This window comes from Hyposmocoma kahamanoa, unplaced genomic scaffold (genome assembly GCF_003589595.1).
Source record: "Hyposmocoma kahamanoa isolate Upper Pololo Valley unplaced genomic scaffold, ASM358959v1 185, whole genome shotgun sequence".
NCBI lineage: Eukaryota > Metazoa > Arthropoda > Insecta > Lepidoptera > Cosmopterigidae > Hyposmocoma > Hyposmocoma kahamanoa.
In genome coordinates this window covers 1,039,125-1,056,987 of record NW_020653715.1, presented here as the reverse complement: position 1 = coordinate 1,056,987, position 17,863 = coordinate 1,039,125, and the positions used below count along the sequence as shown (strand labels likewise).

The following is a 17,863-nucleotide window of genomic DNA, read 5'->3' as shown; positions in this document are numbered from 1 at the left end:
CAATCAAATGTCTGCAGTGATGACAATTATATACTGAATTTATAATGTGAAGGAAAAGGGAAGCAAACAAAATTGGCATCAATGTTGACGAAAAGATGCAATTTATACAAAAAATTCTACGTCTCGAATGCGGCACGGTCAGCAGTGCATATATACAGTCTTTCTGCTTCTAGAGGAGCAAGTTCTTAACGCTGTACTGTATAAGTACACCAATAAATGACGATTGATAATACCTTATACAACACGTATCTATTACCACTATTTACAATGATTTGTCTAGCTTCAAACACAACATTTGACCTTAACAATTAAGCCCAGATGACTTCTTTTTACATGTAATACATGAAGACAAACTCTACACATGGAAATGTGATGCGGTATTCCTATAAAATTGATAGCAATATCAACAATTTCTACCTATACTTTGTTTCAATCCATTTTGAACAAAAAGTAAACAAGTCACTGACCCGACCATAAACGGTTTAGTGATGGCCAATTGTAACGAAAACTACAAGTCGATTAATTGAATGAATCGATTTGTTCAATTGAGTCATACTAGCGGTTTTCCTTACATAACCTATATAAGCATATTTAAAATTTCAATTTAAATCCTCCTTCAAATCCTTACACTTAGATACTCGTTCGATTGCGATTGAAATGTTCGATTTAATAATCGATTACTAATCTTTAATTGATTGAACCGAATGTTTGTTTTCGAACAGCACTATACAACCATAGGCAAGTCATAGAAGTATAGATGAATAATAACCTCACTTTTAGACTACCATTTTTCAAATACGATTTTACGATGCTATTCAAATGAATATTATTGGAAAAAGTGATGATATATCAAGTCGAAATCTTTGAAATATACGTGAAAGTGAATAAGTAATTATTCGATTTATTGAGTGATTGCTTTAGAATTTTAACCAAACAGGTTTGTTTACTTTTTGTTAAAATTGATTGGAACAGATTATAGTATGATATCCACGCAGCGTTCGGTGTGTAGAGCTCGTCAAAAATTACCCATCGAGTTATAAACACAACTAGTTTAAAAGATTAGTGAACATTTGTTACTTGTGAATTATGTACAAAATTTAGATGGAATGAACTAGGAATAACAAAGCATTCTATTTATTAACTTCATATTTCATTTATATAGGATTATGAACTCAGTCACATATTATAACACACTAAAAAAGTATGTTACTTCTAGAATCATCTACAAGCCTATGGCAACAATTATCTTGAACACTCGGCAGCCCTGATTAACGCCTACAGCGATAGATTAGACAGGCATTGGCTAGGAAGGAATAGACTCTGAATTCTGACTGGATATATACCTTGGATAAGCACATGTAAAGCCTCAAGCCAAATGAATCGACTCTAAATTCTACCATGATGCCGATAAGACTTCCTTACCAGTTTTCCACAACATATGCCCCAGTCAGAGAGAGTAAAACCAATAGTAACTAAGACTATTCTAGTTCTTTCAATCTGTTGGTTTTAGCTCTACGTTGTTATTGGTGGTGGTCATAGGAAATCCATAGCTGAAGAACTGCACATATAATGTCCTAATAAGATTTAATAATAAAAATTATCAACAACCTCCTCTCGGAGTTTTCAAGCACTTCAGTCATCATACATAGAGATATTAAAATCAATTATGACCCAAAATAATTTAGATCTGTGTGTCCCAGATGGTCCGACATTGACACAATGGAAAATTATTTAAGCATTCGATAAGGGCGGTATTTACATACGGTTAGAACAATTTCGAGAATCTGGTCCCTTTCCTTCGATACTATTGCTTAAAAGTAACCTAAAATGCATATAATTCACTGAAGTCCTTCTTAAGACACCGGTGCCTACCGGTGGGACGATTAAGGTTTCAGCGTTACAACATACTGTTCAAATCATTTTCAAAGAACGAAGGCAGCACATCTTTCAATTCATATAACACTGGGTCATCCAACACAAAATCACTCAACGAAATCTCTTCTTCCTTCGCCTCTTCTTTGGGTAAACACTAGATAGCCGGGTCTTCTATAGGCATCTCATACGGGAATGCGCGAGAGTCGGTGATGCTGAAGACGTACATTCTGCAGCCAAACTGGAGGAGGGCTCCGTGAGGGACCAGGGCCGAGCCCTCCCACGCTGCGGTGCGCGGAGGCGAGTCGGGGCAGGCGCACCGCTTCTCCTGCGGCGTCGGAGAGGTGAGGTCGCCGTTCAATCTGTTAGAAGGGTCAGTTTATATTTTCGGTTATATTGCCGACACAGTAGGACGACGTCTTTCCTGATAGCACCGCCGCGGCGACGCGGCACCGACCTGAGCGGGCGCGGCATGCGCCGGCGCACGATGTCGCGCACGGCGCCCTCGCGCAGGTCGGGCGGCGGCGGGCGCGCGGCCACGTCGCAGGCGAACAGCACGCCGTTCACGCACGAGCCCCACTCGCTGTAGTTGATCAGCTCGAACTGGCGGCTCACCTGGGGGCCACGACTCAGCTTTTCGCCTTACTCTCGTCGCTAGTCATTTATACTAGGGACACCCTGTGTCGCGGGTGCTATGGACACACACATAGACAACCACAACCTACATCCAAACTCACGAGAGAAATAAATGTAGACCATACAAATATTTCTCCCGGCCCGGGAATGGAGCCTGGGACCTCTGCGTGGCAGTCCGACACGGAGGCAGTTATATGGCGATCATATTTTAAAAAATAGGGGAAAAGAACTCTAAAAAACCCCACAGGCATGCCAATGAGCTTTTGTTACTTGTTTAATTACTTATTATGAACGTAAACGAATGTTTTTATGGCGCAAACTTTTAATTTCTTCACTGAGAAACGCCCATTCAAACAAACCTCAGTAATTTTTTCGACCACCATTTTCAATCCGCCATCTTTAAATTTTTATCGCCCTCAACGGCATTCCTTTTTAGAATTTATATTCTACTTGATTTGCAATTTTTGCAAACATAATGCCTCTGTGTTTAGCACAAAGCGTTGTTTTACTTGATTCAATTTCTTAATGCATTGTGTACTCTTGTTCAAGACTCAACAGAATTAAGTCCCCCAATTAATTTAACCGCCAACATTTATAACATACTCATACTAAAACCAATAAATAAAATATTTTATTATTTCTTTCTCCGAAGCTCACAAAACCGTGTCCGTTTGACACTAAACGACCGAGCTAATTAAACAAAAAACATATTTTACATTTAAAAAATGACAAAAATGTTTCGAAATGATACCATAATACTCACGACAACATCATGGCAATACTATATGGATGGTATGTTTGTAAAATGTAATGTGAACTGAAAACAAGGAGACTCACTTCGTCGTAAAAGATGGTGGCGTGGCGACGGGAGACGCAGCGACAGCTGTTGGCGTCCAACACCACGTCGCAGCCGCTGTCCGAACCCACAGATAGGCGTGACAGCCGCATGGGCACAGGCCGACCAAGGCCGTCGCCCAGGCCGTTCCTGCAGGCCAAACAGAACTTAGGCTTTTGACTTTGAGGGGATCTCACAACTGTCGACCAAGTTATTGGTCATCTATTCTTCATTTCAATCCATTTTCAACAAAATGTAAACAAACAAGTCACTGACCCGACCATAGACTGTTTAGTGGTGGCCAATTGTAAAGCCAAATATAAACCGATTAATTAATTTAATGAATCGATTTGTTCAATTGAGTCATACTAGCGGTTATCCCTACATAACCTACGTAAGCATATTTCAAATTTCCAAAATCTTAATTTTAAGTCCTCCTTCAAATCCTTAAACTTGAATACTCGTACGATTGCGATTGAAATATTCGATTTACTAATCGATTACAAAAACTTTGATTGAATGAACCGAATGTTTTTTTTCGTACAGCACTATGCAACCATAAACAAGTCATAGATGAAAAATAACCTCACTTTTGGACTATCCTTTTTCAATCACAATTTTACGATGCTATTCAAATAAATATTGTTGGTAAAAGTGATAGATATCAAGTCGAGTCGAAATCTTCGAAATATACGTGAAAGTGTTACGTATTCGATTTATTGAGTGATTGCTTTAGAATTTTAACCAAATACTTTTGTTTACTTTTTGTTGAAAATGGATTGGAACGGACTACAGACATGGAACTTTTCATTAATAATATAAAGTGATATTTCATTTTTTTATTTGGTATTGCAATGTATATGTATAATAATTAAGTATATAATACGTATGGCGACGTAAAGGAAAACATCACAGACATCTGCTTAGTAACAGTAGAGCTCTTTATGAAAGAGTTCGTCCAGGGTGGTACTGCCACTTTACATATGAGATTTGTCAACTTATGTCGCAGGGTGACGGGTGCAGTGGAAGTGCCCCTAAGATCTTCGCTATTTAAAGCTCAGAGTGGCACTGCAACTGTTATGGACAGGCGTATAGCTTAACATCAGGCACACTACTTACGTCAATTGATATTATAGAAAAAAGTGGTTTCCTGAAGGTTCAATTTGGGGCTATTTAAGGCCAGAGTAAATGGGATTTTTTTTAAACAAACACGTACAGTCAAGAGCACGTGAAGATTGGCATTCTGGACTGTTCTTACCGTAAGCGGCACCGTTATAAAATGTCAAATTTGACACGTTCTTGGCCCTGTACTGTCGTAGCTTGGCAACAGGTGGTAATAAAGGATTAGATAAGGAGAACCACGGTCGCACCTGGCAGGCCGAATGACGGGGCAGAGCGTGGCCCTCACCACAGCGTCGCTGAGCGAATGGCCCGGCGACGCGGGGGGCAGGGGGGACTGGCCCACCTCCGCCAGGCCCCACACCGCGCTGCAACATGACGCCTTACAATCAACTACTGTGGGTTCCGACACATAAATACATAAACAAACGAACAAAAAATGTAACGACTTATTTCTTTTAAAAAATCCGTCCTTTCTTTTTCGAGGTCAAGATCGTGCTTTAACCAGATCGATGATGGGAATTAAAAAAGAAATAAAAGTTTTTGAATAAGACTTATTTCTTTTAAAAGTGTATACAACCTCAAATGGCTTTGGTTGATTCTGCATAACAGTGAAAGAGTTCTAGCAATCACTTTGGAAAGAATTTATAGTAACATTGAGGATATACACTGATTACTATATGGTGTGAAAACTACGATTTCTAAAAATTTTCACACTAGAAAAACAACAGAAACCTACTTCGAAATTTTACAAGCAAACCGCTGTATTCAATACGTTTTATACATATACCAATGATTTTTTTAAATATAAACTGAACTAAATAGAACTTTAATAGAGCTTTAATTTCGTTTATAAAAAAATAAATCCTGAAACAAAGCCAGTGTCCTAGCCGCTCGACCTAAGCAATATGAACCATATTAGTACGGAAAAAATTTAAATTCGAGCTGATACCATATCTATTCAAGCAGAAATGTGAGTACAAGACGCCATGTCTGAGAGAGACAGCTCATGAATGACATCACTGATGTGTCTGGTCATTTTTTTAACTTACACAGCAATGACTCCAGGACCTATAATGACAATAATTCAAGTTTCGCGGCCTTCTAGAAAAAAAGCTTCCATACCGCGAGATTCTTTCCCTCTCGTTCCTGGACAGCAGCTCCGAAGGTAACGCGACGTGCTTGAAACCGTATTTGGCGAGTTTGGCGCGCGAGATGCTGCGCGAAACTAGCTCTTCCGCCTGTGCCGATAGAGGAGTCTTGCGCCACGGCCCGTAACATTGCTCGCCTACTAGTACCTGCGCGTAACAATACAACATATGACAGACTGACATCGACCAGATTGAAAGCTTGCCGTGCAATCACCGTTCGATTTATTAGTGGACAAATGTTACTACGACATCAAAGAGTTCATAAATGACATTATAACTTAATTTTTTATTTTTTATTTTCTATTTTCACCTGACGAAGCCTACGTTGCGGATATACTATGTTTTATTAATTTAGTTGTTTTTGTTGTATAATTTAATTTACTGCAATTATAGTTACTACTTTAGACTTTAATAACTAATCTGACATCCTTGAATATTAACGACATTATAAACATAATTATGTAATACTTTAAATGATTTCCTTTTTCTTTTTTTTATCTCCTTAATTTTAGATTGGCAATCAATAACTCGATAATATAATAATTATGTTTATATTCTGGTTTTTGTATACCGAATATATTTTCAAATATTTGTATACCAAATGTTTTGGTCGGACACAGTGAAACTATTTTGATTATGTCACAACTACAATTATTTAACCTGTGTTTTCTACAAATAAATGAATTATTATTATTATTATTATTATTATTATTTTGTGTAAAGTCTGTTCCAATCTATTATACCAAAAAAGTAAACAAACCGGTTTGGTTAAAATGGAATAAATAACAATTTCGCGTATATTTTGAAGATATAGACTTAATGTCTCACAATTTTTTCCAGCAATATTCATTTGAATAACATATTAAAATCTTATTTGAAAAATGTAATTGAAAAGCGTAGTTCAAAAGCGAAGTTATTTATCAAATGTGGATTTATGAATAAATAGTCTATGTTGCAGAGGGCTGTACGGAAATAACTCATTGGGTTTATTCAATTAAAGTTTTTGCAATCGATTAGTGAATTGAAAATAAATTTTATCACATCGTAGTAAAGGTCGGATTTGAAGGATTTAAAATTAGATTTCGGAAATTTTCTATTTGCTTTTATAGGTTATCTAAGAAAAAGTTTCTGATCTCATGTATTATCACTCAGTGTTGAATCAATCGTATATCTCATTTTATTATATAAAACCCAGTTATTTTAACTGATTCAATTAAACAAATCTATTCATTCAATTAATTAATCGTTTTGTAATTGGCAGTACAGTTGGCCATCACTAAACTGTCTATGGTCGGGTCAATGATTTGTTTGTTTACTTTTCTGGTACAACGGATTAGGAACAGACTACAGGTCACAATACGAACTCAAGCAATACAAGCTCCTAGCAGGCCCCCGTCCCTTGTTTTTCCAAGAAACAGATCCGACATCCCGAGCCCGAGAGAGACAGCATATAATACGCATAAAAGTGGCCGACCCGCTGCAGCTGCTGCCAGGCCAGCAGCTTGACGAGGCGCTCGTCCAGCTTCTCCAGCTGCTCGTCGACGGCGGCCAGCAGCTGCTCGGCGCCCTTGTCGGCGCGCAGCTCCAGGCGCGCCGGGCGCTTGGGGCTCTTGGGGCTCTTGGGGCTGCGCGAGCCGCGCCGCTTGGCGCCCGCCTCCGGCTCCGACTGGTCGCTGGCCTCCGACAGCCCGTCCTGCGACAACGGGTTCGGGCGCTGCTGCACTGCCGCTCGCGCGGGACAGCGCTTGATTGTACACGTTTCAAAAACCGTCAAAGATTCTCACGCAACGTTTCTCTGGAATTTTGATCTAAATTGAATCTACTAAATTGAATGTACCGTTCAAATTAAATTGCAAAAATCGGTTCAGATGACAAAATGTGCATCGATAGTGAAGCTGGAATAGAAATTGCAAGAATCTGATGCCCGAAAGGTACCTTGGCCTCGGCGATGGCCTTCAGGTCGTCGTTGGCGTCCTGCTGGCTGGCGCCCCGGAGCCCCCGCGAGGGGTCGGCGCGCCCGCAAACGCCGCCCGCGTACTGCGGACACTGCAGGTTCATGCAGATGGAATGCTTGGGCTCACCCGGCGAGGGTTCCGTCTCCTCCAGGCCCAGGTTCTTCAGGACTAAATGCCAAGGAATGTCGTTGCATTACGTAATTTATTCACAAGCACATTTACAAAAATTATACTAAAACACTGTACATGAACAATATGGCAGAATATATAATATGGCAAATAACAAAACTGTAGAGCCTCATTGTCACATGCTGCTTTCAACTCCATCTATTTTGCGTTTCTATGCACCTCCACCCGAGTAGATCTGATCTAGAATATGTGTCATTCATAATACGACGCTTTTACCGTATTAAATTTAGTCACATTTTTCATTAGATATAATAAATTGATATTTAGTGGGTAGTGAAGAGTTTAAGACACTGGTCATTGTAGAAAATACAATCCTTCTGAAACCACTATATTTTACCGCAGAATTATTCACAAAACCAAAAGTTACGCCTGCAAGTAGAACTGCCGTATAATGTTGCCATGATTTCAAATTATTTATTTCAATGTTGCTGCTACCAAAAGTGGGTTGCTAGATTTTGGGATAAAATAAAAATAGTGCTGTCTTAAAAGGTTCAATCAGAAGATCTTTTGTTAATTTGAAAAAATAATTAAAAAAAGAAAAGAAAATTATTACAGAAAAATTGTTGCAGTACATAGATTCAGGCAATAAAATGATGCAACAAATATCGCAATATAATTTTTCAGTGAAATTAGAAGCTGTCAGGTCTCACCCCGCATGTCGGGGATCTCGTACGCCACATCGACATACTCTCCAATTTAAATAATAGAATAAAAAACAGAAACAACAAAAAGATACCTTTATATTATTAATTAGTAGTGGTATACAGTAGTTACAAAAACCTGTCTAATACCATATAGTATGAAACAATTAATGAAACAATTTCTTGAAACTACAGGCATAATTCATACCGGAAATATCTGAAGTACCGGTACCGTAAAGTTAATGGTACCGGTTCCTGAAAATACAAGTATATTTTATAATTGTCTCCGTGGCGGAACGGTTACCATGCTGTTGGTCTGTCACGGAGAGGTCCCGTTGAAGAGGTCCGATTCCCGAGCCGGGAGAAATATTCGTATGGTCTACATTTATTTATCTCATGAAGTTGAGTGTAATTTGTGGTCGTCTATGTGTGTCTATGGTACCCGCGACTCAGGGTTTCCCTAGTGAGGGGCGAGTGAGTGTGTGCGTTAAAAAAACCGGTAGCACGTAAATATCGGTAGTAAGTTTAGTGGTACTTGATTCCGAAATGTGTCTGTTGCAATAAATGTCTATTCTATTCTAAATTATCCATATTCCAAGCCCTGCTTCCATGACCTAAAAATGTTTGTTTCGGCACAGTCGGCCTGTGTCAAATCCGTTTTCTTATTATTTTAACTGCCTCCATGGCCGAACGGTTATCATGCCGGACTGCCGGACCCAGGTTCGACTCCCGGGCCGGGAGAAATATCTGTATGGCCTACATTTATTTCTCTCGTGAGTTTGGGTGTAATTTGTGGTTGTCTATGTGTGTCTACATGGCACCCGTGAACACAGGGCTTCCCTAGTGCGGGGCTATGTTGAGGGTGTGCGTTATTATTATTATAACTAAAAAAATAATAAAATAAATATTTAAAATTTAATTTTCGATATTATATTAAATTTTGACATAAGTTGTTAAAAATCTTTCAATGACCGTCCGACAGTGCATTATTATTATTTAAGGGTTTTCTTATTATATTATTTTTTAATATTCCTGTTCTGTGCAGGCTTTGAAACTGCGACTAGTACGGATCTATTGTGTTCACCACTAATTCTAACGCAGAATCACCACAGTTAAGTGGTGGCAAAGTCGTATTACTAGAGCGACGAGAGAGAGAGAGAGAGAGAGAGACTGACCTGCGGTGCAGCGCACGTGCTCCCGGCGGCTGGGCAGCAGCGGCGGCGGCCGCGCGTAGTGGTGGCGCACCATGGCCGGCACCAGCACGCGCCCGCGCACGCCCACCGGCACCTTCACGCTGCGGCAACAGCACGACTCTCATCAGCTCATCAGCGCGTCACGCGACGGCGCTCCCCGCCCCAGCGCCCATACCCACCGGAAGGGCGGCCGGTGCCTCCTGGCGCGCCGGATGAAGTCCACCTTGATGGCGTGCTGGTCCACGGGCCCCGAGAACTTCTCCCACAGCGCCACGCGCTCCGTCGCCGAGATGGAGTTCACCAGCTTCCAGTCCTGGAATTAGTTCTCGACCCGTTCATCCACACTGCTTCAATAGCAGCGCACACAAAGATGCCACTACTTTTCTCTGTGCCGACTTCAGCACATAGTGAAAAAAAGAAAAACAAAATATAAACAAACTAGTGGAGTAATTTCACAAAAAATAATTTAATACCAATTCAATAAAAATTTAATTAAAAGTTAATAGCGACCTCCCTAGCCAGAGCTGCTAGCTGTAAAGGTATCTAACTGGGTGACGGAATACTTTCATAGATTTCTCACAGATGGCGCTACGGTTATAAAGTCGTTGGCTGCGCCGTTATGTATCATTTTCAGTTTCCTTTATATTTATTTGGTACATTTATTAATTAATAACATTTATCTTAAGTATTTTTCTCATCGCACACAAAATGCAACTCGAGCGCATGTAACATGATATTCTGGCAACAATATCCTCCCTCTCACCCGCTCCCCGCTACCTAAAAAACTGTCGTCCGAGTCCAAAAACTTGAAGTGCACAGAGTCACGATTGTTAAACAAAATTAATTATACAAGCTCATTAAACAATATTAAAATCCGCTTAAACTTATCTACTCAATAAAGAAAGTGTAAACATATATAAGAAAACCTTGGACATTAGTTACACTCAATTGCTGTGTGTGTGAACGTGCCTTCACGAGGTAAGTCCTGGGCCCCTCCAGTCGTTGAAAACCAAATACAAAAATCCGACAACAAGCACATAGAAAAATTCGAGAGGTCCGCTGGTTCGTTCCCGTGACTTAGTTGGCATAACGTCTGTCACGGTTTGCTAAAAGACGTCGGTTCGAACGCGGTCAGATCGAGGGAATTTTTTCTAAGTGTTCGATCTTTGTATTAATAATTAAAACAAACTAGTGGAGTGAAATCGAGTCCCTAGGTTTTCGCGATTGTTACACATGGGAAATGAAACCATTTTTCCGGCTTTAAATCCCGTATATTTGTTTTTTCGAACAAACCAATGTCTCGGGCCATTTACAGGTCTCATTGTCACGGTTGATAATGTCAAACCTGTAAAGGGCCCGAAACGTTGGTTTATTTGAAAAAAACAAATATACGCGATTCAATTCCGGAAAAATAGTTTCATTTCCTCGTGGAGTAAATTAACAAAAAATAATTGAATAACAATTCAATAAAAACAAAAATAGTTATAATATGTATTGACCACTGGGAGATTATTTTATTTAAAAATAAACCATCAATCAAATCTGGCCTAATCAACCTATTCATAATTCATATTTTTTCTATTACGTCTTTATTAACAGACTTCTACAATTAACTGCTAATTCCTCTTGTTATCTTGTATGTTCAAATTCAATATATCTTTATTTCAAAACTAAATAATTTACACTTGAAATTGTCAAGTTGATTAAACTGATTAACTCATTCATACTTACAATATATTGCTCCACATGGTTGGGGCACATCCATCGTCCGGTGGGCAAAGCCGTTAAGGGCGGATCCAAGCAATCCTGATAACCAATTGGACGTTTAAAAAATGTCTCAATGCTTCAAAAATTATGGATACTTTAGTGTCATGCCGTGACGCATATCACACATTTATTACTTTGTTGAAGATGATTATCTCCTTTACCTACCAACGACCTCAGAAGCCCAACAAGTAGCATTGCCAATGTTTTATACAGGCTGTATATTTGAAAGTGGGACTTACTTATAGAGTGCGTTATATTCCTGATTCTGAACCCAAAGAAATAATAAACTTATGAACTTAAACTTTACAAAAAATATTTTAATTTTTTTTTATCGACTGCTACTTGAGAACAACATTACTTATCGAAATCTATGCATCTCACTATTATTGCTCCGACGCAGCGGCGGGTGGCGGCACGGCGGCGAAAAATAAAGCACAGGTCGAGTGTGGCGGCGCGGGTGCATACGCGAAATTGCTGTTTGCAAATTTAGGCAGTGCACGCGCGACTTTGACCTAACGAAGACACGTAAATTATTTGTACTTCCGCTCGCCCGATCGCCGCAAAATGGATATTTATTCTAACGTCGAATTGACCGAGATGATGCGACTTTACGCAATAAGTGGTGATAGTGTGAGACAAGCTATTGAAATGTTCCCAAAACGGAGTTTACGCGGAGGAGTTGAACAGTGTCGAAGTGCCGTGAGAGGATTATCTTAGCATTTTATACTTTGAGACAAAATGTGTTTGTGTTGTACAATTTAAAACAAAATTTACTACGCCGTGCTAGACTATGCATTGTGGAAAACGGTGGACATTTTGAACATTTGCTCCATACCACGTAAGAGTAAATACTATTACAAACTACTACGCTAAAAACCTCAATTCTTATTAAATGATAACTAGTTACTAAATCATAAATTTATCTTTTTTAGTACGTAAAACATTTCGATGATAGTTCAAGTAAAAAATAATTAACATAAGCTAAAACGTAAATGTGAAATCATTGTTATTGTTGCTGTCTCACTCGGCGCTCGCTTGGTAGTATTCCCATTGCATTCGAAATCAAGCGTAAAAGGAAACGGTTTATTCCTATGTACACTTCAAAACACAGTTGTTGATTTATTTTTTGTTCTATCCCATATCCTAAGTTTATTTTAGTGTATGTTAAGTTGTAACATGATTTACTATGGCAGTATGAATATGTCTCACTTTCCAATATACAGTCTGTATAAACCCCAATTTTGTGACATGCCCTTTTTCATCCAGATTCCTATAGTTTGAACTAATACATAACGCAATATTATGTACAATTTCAGATTTATTTATTTTTTTAAATGGGGTAATTTTCATTTCATCTGCACACTTTTATTTTCATCACAAAAACAAGCGACCCACTAAACATCACTTTATTGTGTCTAATTAAAACTCCATAGTGAGTGATAAGTACCTGGTGGAAGAGCAGCGGGCAGTAGTCGCACTGCAGCAGCGGTGCGTACTTGCAAGTGCCGCCGCAAGCGTAGCACGCCTTGGCCGGGAGGGGCACGCAGCCGGACGAGTCCACCGTTACCAACGAGGCGTTGCCGTTCTTGCTGCCTTCTGCGGGTCACACTCAATTACGTTTTAAATTATGTACACCAATACAAAAGTAAGGGCACCTTGTGGTCGCTTCTGAGTTATGTAACTAATAGGCAATTCGACAATAGTTGTTAGAAAGAATGCTTGTATAATAAGAAGTACTGCCACCTTACCTATTTCTGCCGGTTTTGAAGGGTAGGGTGCTGGTGAAATTACAGGTACATGAGACCTGTCAACTTATGTTTTAGAGTCACAGGTGCAATGGCAGTGTCCTTCGGATAATTGAGATTTAAAGCTCTGAGTGGCACTGCAACTGCTATAGACAGGCGTGACGCTTAATACCAGGCGCACGATTGTTACTTGGTATCTGTATATTATATGGTATTGGTATTGTATATAAGAATCCGCTAGATGGCATTAACCCATTTTATCTAAATTCTGGTGAAACTGGTGACTACTTCGACTGAATTTTGATTATGTGACAGAAACATTGGTACTATCCATTCGTTTCTAGGAGTTGAGTCCTTGTGAGAATGACTGCCTGGACCCATCTGATAGTTTAAATTTAAACTTCTATTTGATGTTATTCAAATGAATATTTTATGTTAATATTTTTGTATTGTACTCATAATACCGCCGCGACGGTTACAGTTAACCTGGCATTTTGTAACTTTTTTTAAATTTGGAGCAACAATGGTTGGACTGCCATGCAGAGGTCCCAGGTTCATTTCCGGGGCCAGGAAAAAACATTTGTATGGCCTACATTGATTGCTCTCGTGAGTTTGGGTGTAATTTGTGGTTGTCTATGTATGTGTCTATGGCAACCGCGACACAAGGTTTTCCCTAGGAGGGGCTATGTTGAGTGTGCATTATTAAAAAAAAAGTGAAATTCTTAAATTAGCAAAGTGCACATTGACCAACTTGTTCATCGACCTAATGACGTTACGCGTTTTTTGTTGACAACGCAGTAACGCATATTTCTCCCGGCCCGGGAATCGAACCCGGGACCTCTGCGTGGCAGTACGGCGTGGTAACCGTTCGGCCACGGAGGCAGTTATTCTGACAGGCGCCGTTTGCGCGCCCATTTCTTTTAAATTCCAATCGAAATAGTTGTAAAAATCGTTGCTTCTTTTAAATAAAATATTATTTTTCCTGGCTTTAATGTATACAACATTTTAGTCATTATGGTTAATTTTCAATACTGACTGAATTTTTTTTTACTACACAGTAAAAACCTCATTGAAATGTTGTATTATCATTATTAAACTGACTAACAGAAATTCTACATCAACACCACACAACTGCAGCTGACCATGTATCAGTTGAAGCTTCTGTGGCAGGACATTGTACATGTTAACTATACAAATGCAATCAGTCTAATAACAGCCCTATTATACTTTCAACAAAAGCAATGTTTCATTATTTTAGCATGGAACTTTGAATAGTCACTTTACCTTTGTCGGTCCCAGGAAACAAGCAAGGCACTCTCATTTCTCTTGGCAGCTCAAACTGCCTTGGATTCATGATCTTTGCAGCCTTCACCAGCACTTCCATTGGAGTTAACTCTTTTTCCTCTTTTTTAGCTTCTTCTTTCTCTTTAGAATCGTCATCTTCTTTTGAATCATCTTTAGATTTCTTTTTGTTTCTTAAAGATCTGTTAGAAACATAAACAAATTATAAAATTCACCCCTTTAAATGTAATATGTGTAATTTTAAATTTTCAACAAAATGAAAACTATTTCATTGATTAAATTGCAATAATTATCTTTAAACAAAGTGATCACAGTCCAAACTTGACAAGCAACAGACGTATAATCCTTTTTAAAGAAAAAGTAAACAAACAAGTCAGACCCAACCATAGACGGTTTAGTGATGGCCATTTTCAATCAATTAGTTAATTGAATTAATCGATTTATTTAATTGAGTCTTACTAGCGGTTTTTGTTGCATAACCTATAAAAGCATATTTAAAATTTTCCGTACAACACTATGCAACCACAGACTATTCATACACCCATAATTAAAATATAACCTCACTTTTAGACTACCATTTTTTAAATACCATTTTACGATGTTATCCAAATGAATATTATTGGAAAAAGGGATGAGACATCAAGTCACAATCTTCCAAAGTGAAAGCGTCACTTATTCAATTTATTGAGTGATTGATTTTAGAATTTTAATCATACCGTATTGTTTACTTTGTGTCTAAAATGGATTGAAACAGACTATAGGAAAAAATACAAAATTTAAGTACTGCAGTATCTAATAATCATCACAGCCAAGAAGCGAGACACTTGCCTAGTCTTCTTCTCATCAACCTTATCATCAGGTGTATGAGAACGACTGCCTCGAGAGCTGGTTGATCGCTCTGCATCTGCCCCGCGGCATTCTTTACACAGCCACAGCCCTGCAGGGATGTCATTTTCATCTAGGGGAGGGTCGCTGAAAAATACAATGTTGACATTGCCAATTACCCCACTTATCAACAACCTTGGTGACCCAAAATTTTGTACTGTGGGTACTGGATTCCCAGTAAAACCAATTTCCGAGGTGATGAACGTGTTCAAGGTAATAATTCATCTCATTGGTCTGAGACTTACAGTACATGAAGTTCCCTAGTTTGACCAGGTAGTTGGTCTGGTTGTCTGGCACATTTTTAATATTATTACTAAGTTCTCACTCAATTTACTGCTCTGTCCCACTGCTGTACATGGATCTTACTTGTAGATTTCAAAACGCTTATGTATGACTTTTTTTCTACAGAAATTTTTCACCAATTCTTTTTTAAGTTTCCATTACAAACAACCATTACATTAAGTACAATCCTATAATGCGCTGAAATTAGAAGATTGTAAATATTATCTACTATATACTACTAAATATATACTATATACTATTCTCTACTACAAAACTGAAAATGTGACAACAACAATTTCTCAGAAATGTAATACAAAATTAGCTATTTTGATGATGTGCATATTGTCATCAAAATAGATAATTAGCAGACATGTAAAATGAACAGTAAACAGAGTAGTGTAGTTTCTTAAAATCTTCTCTTAACTCACTAGCAACCAAGGTGAAAGCTGGCAGGGCAGCGGTCGCAGCAGATGAGGTCGCCGCCTTCGCCGCATGCATCACACGAATCATGATTATGACCTTTGCCAGGCCTTTTATAATAAGGATGCTGAGGTTTCTTGCTTTTCTGAACATTCGGTTCCTCGTCCGGCGGCTTTATTAACGCCCGAATAAGCTACAACAATCATCGTCGAGTTACCAGCAGCATACATGGCAAGGTAAGTTTGTAAATCAAGCCGCACAATAAAATGGCGCCATGAAATCAAATACAAAATTCAAGGAATATAAAACCTTATTAAAAACCAACTTACTGGCATCAAACCACCCGAAGTATCTAGATCATATCCAACATTAGACATTTTCGACGGTTTATACACCTTTTAATATTCTTTTTATAGAGAATATCTGTTTATCATGCCACTTAAAGTGAAGTACCAACAAGAATTACAATTTGTTCGTCATACGGCTTCGAGACAATTTCACGGCAACATTATGCAGTATAAATACTTTCTGTAAGATAAAAGCTTTCGTTTGAGGTACAAATCTGAACTTAAACGGGGTACATTTGCTGAACAAAACACAGACAAAATTAATTTTAAGGCCGAATTCGGATTAGAAGAAAGATGGCCGCCAAGCGTGCAACTTGACATTAGACTAGAGCCGCTATTTACGAAAATAATAAGTTTTCCGGTTTCCAAATATACGATTTATTTCCTTATTTTATTAAGTTATTAGTCCCTCACTCAGAGAAAACTGCATAGCCTGTTAGTTAATGAAGAATATCAACGTTAGTAATAATAATAATAATAATGCTATGACTATGCATGATTGCTGAAAGTATTTTTTTATTTCATTTTAAAGCCAAAGATGTTAGCCACGTATTTTTTATTAGTCTAGTAACACTAATAATAAACTGTCAAAATCTAGTGTCGCTATTTTAAACGATGAATCCACCATTGGGAATAATTATTTAATTTCAATGTAACTACGTACTAGCATGCCATGCTAAAAAATAATTGTTAATGTTACGAAACCCAAAACATATTTTAGATTTCACCCATGTGCTTATGCACGTTCACTTTCCTAGTGACTACAATTAAAATATATTAGTAAACGTTTCGCAACGATTGCATATTCACTTCGAATGGGAGCGCCAACCAACATCAAAATCATGCCGTGTAGGTATTGTACAAGTTTATTAATTTCGACGCTAGTCCACTCCCTCTTTATGTCCTATGTAAACTTATTAAAACAATTTGGTTCTGTAATAGTTTGTAAATATTTAGGTTGTCTGTTGTTGTAAATTCTGTTTCCAGTAAAGTGTGCCATCAAAATTCGATAATCACAGGTCGAATTCTAGTTTCCACAGTTTAAGTCAAATTCTGAGTAATAAATTTGACGTTCGCGAAATCCTTGATTGTCAATTGAGTTAGAACCATAGATTTAGTATATAGGAGAACATTATTAAAAAAATATACTGAAAGTTCAAAACATATTCAAAGTCTCCTTGTAATTGTCTACTTAAGGACTCTAGCCGCAAAAGTAAGGACCACATTTAGTGACAAACATGTCATTTACATACAATCAAGTTGTACGTATTTAGGAAATTCAAGCGGGAGTAGATCTTTTTTCATTGATTACATTAAATGATTATATTTTTGGCACATAATAATAATAAAATTCTTTATCTATACATGTATCGTCACTGAAAAGACAAAAGTACTATACATATACATTTTGGCAGTTTGGATGTTAGTAACTTCCCTTTATTTTTTTTCCATCCTCTAAGGTAATTTCGCCTTTCTAGCGACGGTATTTATTATATATTTTTAAATGTTAAAATCCACAGAATA

At 38.2% G+C, this 17,863-nt stretch overlaps 1 protein-coding gene across 1 annotated transcript; it reads right to left on the bottom strand.

The window, feature by feature from the left end:
- Nucleotides 1-878: 878 nt before the first annotated feature.
- Nucleotides 879-16,608, bottom strand: LOC113226250 (PHD finger protein 12). Its single transcript, XM_026458812.1, has 15 exons — nucleotides 16,322-16,608; nucleotides 16,001-16,185; nucleotides 15,234-15,377; nucleotides 14,388-14,587; nucleotides 12,806-12,954; nucleotides 11,323-11,397; nucleotides 9,771-9,904; nucleotides 9,574-9,692; nucleotides 7,549-7,736; nucleotides 7,088-7,306; nucleotides 5,588-5,760; nucleotides 4,714-4,830; nucleotides 3,346-3,493; nucleotides 2,330-2,487; nucleotides 879-2,234 (listed from the first exon to the last, which is right to left on the bottom strand). The coding sequence occupies exons 1-15, from the start codon at nucleotides 16,367-16,369 to the stop codon at nucleotides 2,030-2,032; spliced, it is 2,262 nt and encodes a 753-aa protein (XP_026314597.1). The 5' UTR covers nucleotides 16,370-16,608; the 3' UTR covers nucleotides 879-2,029.
- Between the last annotated feature and the right edge of the window lie 1,255 nt (nucleotides 16,609-17,863).